Below are 6,054 nucleotides of genomic sequence, written 5' to 3'. Positions count from 1 at the left end.
TAATTACGTTTTCTGCGTTAAACTGTATAAAACTACAACTCCCTAAATCGCAGTTTGGGTTTGATCTGATTTATCTCTAGAGAAACTGCGCACAGGAAGAACGAAATGGAATTCAAATTGAACCGATGTAGGTCAGTTATTCGTTTAATTGCTCAGCACTACCAACCAGGTTGTTAGATAATTCAGCTGCAGGAGTACGGCTCCTGAACACTTCCTTGGGTACAAACTACACAACGCCTTTGTTTCACCAGATTGTTTAGTTTGGACTCTACGCGAACCTTTCACAACCAGGGCTAGCGACATTTCCCAAAAATAGATTTAGACAGTACATTCGTGGTCTGGACAAACTAGGCAAAGGTAATCGCCATGGCAGGTCCTTTGAGAACTACGGTTGGTATATTGGTTAGCCAAGTTCCCCCAACAGTAGTGTAGTGGCTACTGTTAGCATGCTCAAACCTGTCGTAAACACTTAAGGTCAGCTTTCGCAAACATTGATTTCACTCACTTGTTAAACCTTCGATTGCATACAAAACGTGACAAGATGTATCAAAAGAACATTTATTGCAACCTAAGAATTTTAAGCGCGAAAAAACAGCACATTTCCAACAAAGGAAAATAGGAATGGAAATTTAACAAATTTTCAGAATGTGTGGGTGGCCCTTAAAAGGGCCTTTTGGTTGAAGAGTTCGTTGGAGGTTTATTTAAATCGCCAACTAATATTCTTGGGACTGTGAAGAAGCCTTCTTTCCCGCCTTCCCGCTTGGTGCAGCGGCCGCCCCTGTCTTCTTTGGTAGCAAAACAGCCTGGATGTTGGGCAACACACCTCCCTGGGCGATGGTTACACCGCCGAGTAGTTTGTTCAATTCCTCGTCGTTGCGAACGGCCAGCTGCAGATGGCGGGGGATGATACGGGACTTCTTGTTGTCCCGAGCGGCATTGCCAGCCAACTCCAGAATCTCAGCAGTCAGGTACTCGAGGACAGCAGCCATGTACACGGGAGCACCAGCACCTACTCTATGAGCGTAGTTGCCCTTCCTCAGCAGACGGTGGACACGACCTACGGGGAACTGAAGACCAGCGCGGGAGCTGCGGGACTTCGCCTTTGCGCGGGCCTTTCCTCCGGTTTTGCCTCGTCCAGACATGATGCAGATTTTCAAGACTCAGGTATATCAGAGAAACAAACAGGCTGTGGTACAAGGAAATAATGAGCATTAAAGGAACTACTGCGGAATATAAACACTGCAATTTAATCCCGCCTTCAAATCCTATTGGATATTGAAATGAGAAGGCGCATATAATTGGCGTTGAGCGGTAACTGCTTGAAAGAGATGAACCCTCATTGGCTTGGAATTTCTGTGCATATCAGAGTAGTCTGAGGACCGTGTTTGATTGGTTTATTGTGCTTATCGCTGTTGTCATTGGATCACATTGCTCTCGATCAAATTTGGGGGGAAATGTCACGCCAATCAAATACCCTCCCTCCCAATTTAAATTTTTGGAGGAAAGCCAGCAGTCTATGAAGCCGAAACAATTATTTGTTACATGAATCAGCGTGTTCGCAACAAGGTGTTCTTTCAAACTCTATCACAGATGAATAGGGGAAAGTATGTTTTGGTAAACAACGAATTGTTGGGGAGCGGGGGTATAGCTATTGCTACCAACGGTAGAGAGAAATATTAATGGCGTCTTTTTGTAGGCAATGGTTCGTTAGACAAAGCCTATGAAGAAAATGGATGGCGTTTTTGGATGAACGCCGTTCAGTCTATGGTTAACACAGGTTTAGGCATCTTATATGTTTTGTTCTATGAGATAATCTTAATCTAACCTCACTTTTTTTTAATTTTGAAGAATTTAGCCTATTTAATAATAAAAACAAATCACAAAGGCTTCATAATTCGTAAAGGTCATGTTAACTGACTGCCATTATATCATAGATCAAAACATAACGTCTCATAAGCAGGGTGGGAAATTTAACTTTTTCTTTCCACAGCCAATGTGGCAGGTAGATACAAAAAAATCTAGCAGCCACTCAGATTTTTACCTATCAAAATAATATTTTGCTCCTTAATTACACAAAGAAAATACATAAACAACGGTGAGCATGCTTTCTAATTTAAAAGATGAGATGTATTACTATTAAGTAATAGGGTATGTTTAAGAACAATTTTGTGACCTGCCTCAATTTGTGTTAAAATAAATAATTTAGATCCAATAATAAAAAGATAAACATCAAGAATCAACAAAGTGCCCTTCCACAAAATGCTGAGTGATACAGCTTATTCATTATTATAGTTCAGGGGTCAATGATTTTTTTTTTACAAGGATAGGGCCTACATGATGTGCCCCTAATTAGAAATGTAGAAGTACACAAATAAATCTAAGAGAACAATGACTAAAACTTAATGAATAAACATTTTGGGGAGTGATCCATACTCAATCAAGCACAATCATTAGGTGAGCAAAAAACATTTCAGGTGGCCCGTGGTAACGACAGTTACTGAAATTGTAACTCCAGTTCTATGAGTGGCGCGGAGCCCCATAACGGAACTCTGCTCTTGTTGGTTTACCTTGCTGCGGAGGCAGGGAATCGCCTGAGAAATGTATTATGCACACACCTGCAGCCAATGGGAGTACAGGTGTCCCTATATATGGGGATGCCTCCCCACAATCAGCCTCCTGAAAATGATCTTCAGCGAGACTGGGGGTCGGCAGGGCCTTAAGGCCTATGGGGCTCTGCTCCACTTATAGAGCTGGAGTTACAACTTCAGTAACTATCGTTCTATATCGTGGCGCTCCGCCTCTGCTCCTATTGGTTTAAGGCGGAGCGAAACGCTCCAAAATGTACTCCCTGCCGAGCCAAACACTTAATGACAAGGTCGGGCCTAGCAATAGCTGTGACCGAGTCCAATGGCGGACTGGCCGTCAGGAGCACCGAGACATTTCCCGTTGGCCTGAGGGTCGTTTTGGCCTGCCGTGAATAGTCAACTTGACCAGTGATAATATAGCAAGCAGCAATGAGTTGACGGAGAATCCACATATCAGGCGCGACTCTCACTCTCTCGCTGCAGTGTCCCCGCGCCAAAAATGACACCAGGTCTCTCCACGACGCATATCACAACCGTCTACCTGCTTCTCTACCGATAACATTTTAGACAAGTCGCACGGTGAAATGGACGGTCAGAAAAGGAAAGGTGGAGCAGAGAGGGAGAGAATAAAAAAGAGAAAGGCCCTTGCCACAGACGCAGCTAAATGCTGCAAAATAAGCGACATGTTCGCCAGTAAGGGACCAGGTCAGTCAAAAACACTAGCTAAAACACACACACGACACCCAGCATGGCTAGCTAAGTAGCATGGCTAACGGCCGGTAGGCTAAACAGTTTGCACATCTTACGTCTTCGTGGTGGAATTATATCATAGCAATGATTGCAACATAGCGATCATAATATGACATTTGAAGGCAATATGTTTCAACTAGTAAAAAATAGTAAACTTAGACTATGGACTTGCCAGCATTCGGTCATGACTCAAGCCACATAAGCTAGGGAAAGTGCACATACACTGTACAGAGAAACAGGCTACAGTAATTTTCTTTGCAAAGGTTAAGAAGGAAGCAGCAGCAGCACTACAGCTTCAGGTGCTCCTGCAGAACTGGAGATGGTGGTCAGTTCAGAGTCAGACTCAGAGCAGGACCCTTCAGGTACAACTTAAAGGCACAAACCTAAACATGTAGGCTATGATTTTAGATTAATATGTGCTTTATTTATGAGATTATCAGTAAGACTGTAATCGGGGGCATACCTTGTACATTTGTATGTGCTATTATTGGTGTATTCCTAGTGAGTTTTTGAGGGTGCACCCATAGCCATAGCATACCTTGAAAACTCAGTGTTCAGATAGGCTACTTGTTGGTCAGTCCCAAATGTTTGTATTTTGTAATGTGGATAACTTTCTTCCCAGATGAACATAGTGACCAAATGTATAACTAGTTTGGTACCCGTTGCATCAACAAATAGGGTTAGCCTACAAAATTAGCGGTTTGGTGGTTTGCGTGAACAGGTTGGCCTGGGATGGAGTCAAATTCCCGGCCTGAATTATAATTCAGTCCGCCCCTGACTGAGTCCCACAGTACAGTACCACAAGGTGTCACAATATACTGTGTCCTCAGGAAACCTGCCACACTCAGTCTAAGGCAAAGCCAATGACTAGTCAACAGACAACTAGAATATGAGCCACAGCTAATCTGAACAAGCAGATAGATAGTGCTCCAATATCCTGTCAAGAAAAACAGGCCCACCAGAGAAGTGACACAAAGTGTCACCCTACACTGTGTTTTCGTTAACCCACCACACTCAATCTGAGGAACACAAAGACTGGTGGGTAGAGATGCAGGACATGAGCTAAAATTAACTGAACCAAGCAGACAGTTAATGCTCTAATATCCCTGTAACAACTGGTACTACAGTGTTTGCAACACAAGGTGTCGCCCTACAGTGTGCTTCTAGTAATCCGCTTCCCCTAGTCTAAGGAAACGGAAGACTAGTGGGCAGAAAAGTAATTACAAGAGCCCAACTGAACTGAACAAGCAAGACAGTTACCGCTCCAATATCCCTTCAATAACTGACACTCAACAGTGATGTGACACAAGGTGTCGTCCTTCACCGTGTCATCAGTAAATCCACCGCACCTAGTCTGAGGAATAATCCACAGACTAGCGGGCAGAGAAAAGGACGACCTGAACCATCAGGCAGTTTGCATTCCAATATTCCCGCACAACTGATATTACAATAAATCTTCACAAGGTGTCACCCTAGACCGTATTATCAGTAAATCCGCCTCACTCAAAAAACATCAACCCAGAAACTGAACTGCACATGCACAGTTAATATATGATGATAGGTATAAGAGTATATAAAACATGGGCAAATACTGAACTGAACGCTCAGACAGTAATAATGCTCCAATGTAATTTCAAAGATTGGTATAATAGTAATGTAATACAAGGTTACAAATACTATTTCCCTCATCATTCCGCCCCAACACAGTCTTAAACTGTTGGCATGTAATAAAAAATACATGAACTCTACTGCACTGAACGTCAGTCAGGAGATATGTCACTCTAATAGAGAAAAAGTGGGCCTCTTGGGAATATTCCCATTGACCCAGCATCTTTCTCCTTTAGTTCAAGTCCTCCCATCAGCAACACTTAGTACGGACTGAGCCAGAGAGTTGGAAGACATATCTAAAAGATAGAAACGGATAAAAGGGGACTGTGACGACCAGGACGCTGCCGCGCAAATATCCTCTACCCCTGTTCCTCTGAAAAGAGCAGCAGAAGCCGCAACTAGTGGGCTCTTCTACCCAGAGGCAATGGACGCCCTGCAGCCTCATAAGCCATCTCAATGCTTTCACAAAGCCAATGAAACAGACGCTGTTTAGAGAGTGGTCTACCGAGTGCCGCAGCACCATGACACACAAACAGCTGAGGCGATGACTTAATGGCCGCCGTGCGCTCCAAGTAGTACACCAAGGCACAGGCGATGGAGCCGTTCCTCTCCTCTCAACATGCGGAGGGGTAGAGAAGGCCCACAAATCTACAATCTGTTATCTGTATGAAATCGTAATAAATGTAGGCATAAAGGTTAGGACGTAACACCGCCCTGCTCTGATTTCCATTAATGGCAAGGCAGTCGGGTCTCATCTAAAGAGCGCACAAATCACTGACACGCTTAGCAGTGGTCAGAGCGAGTAACAGTGCCATCTTCAAAGATAACATTTTGAAGGGGATTTGGTTCAATGGCTCGAAAGGAGGCTTACAAAGCACTTCGAGTACCAAAGTCTTATCCCACTGAGGGAGCGTGGCTCTAGGCATTGGCCGAATCCGCAGTGGTGGAAATGCTTACAGGAGAACTTTCAGCCACGGTCGGCGTGCAAATAGATCCACCTCGGCTCTCCCGAACCGTTCCCATATTTGGAGAACAAAGTCGGGGTGTAGACACCACTCGTCGCACCGAGGACACCCTCGGGACATGAGGTCCGCCCCCTGCGTTCTGGTAG

At 44.3% G+C, this 6,054-nt stretch overlaps 1 protein-coding gene across 1 annotated transcript; it reads right to left on the bottom strand.

The window, feature by feature from the left end:
• Positions 1-544: 544 nt before the first annotated feature.
• Positions 545-1,224, bottom strand: h2ax (H2A.X variant histone). Its single transcript, XM_014195833.3, has one exon. It carries the CDS (start codon positions 1,140-1,142, stop codon positions 714-716), a length of 429 nt encoding a protein of 142 aa, XP_014051308.1. The 5' UTR covers positions 1,143-1,224; the 3' UTR covers positions 545-713.
• Between the last annotated feature and the right edge of the window lie 4,830 nt (positions 1,225-6,054).

Source organism: Salmo salar, chromosome 04 (genome assembly GCF_965601325.2).
Source record: "Salmo salar chromosome 04, fSalSal1, whole genome shotgun sequence".
Classification (NCBI taxonomy): domain Eukaryota; kingdom Metazoa; phylum Chordata; class Actinopteri; order Salmoniformes; family Salmonidae; genus Salmo; species Salmo salar.
This window is presented reverse-complemented; position numbering and strand designations above follow the sequence as displayed.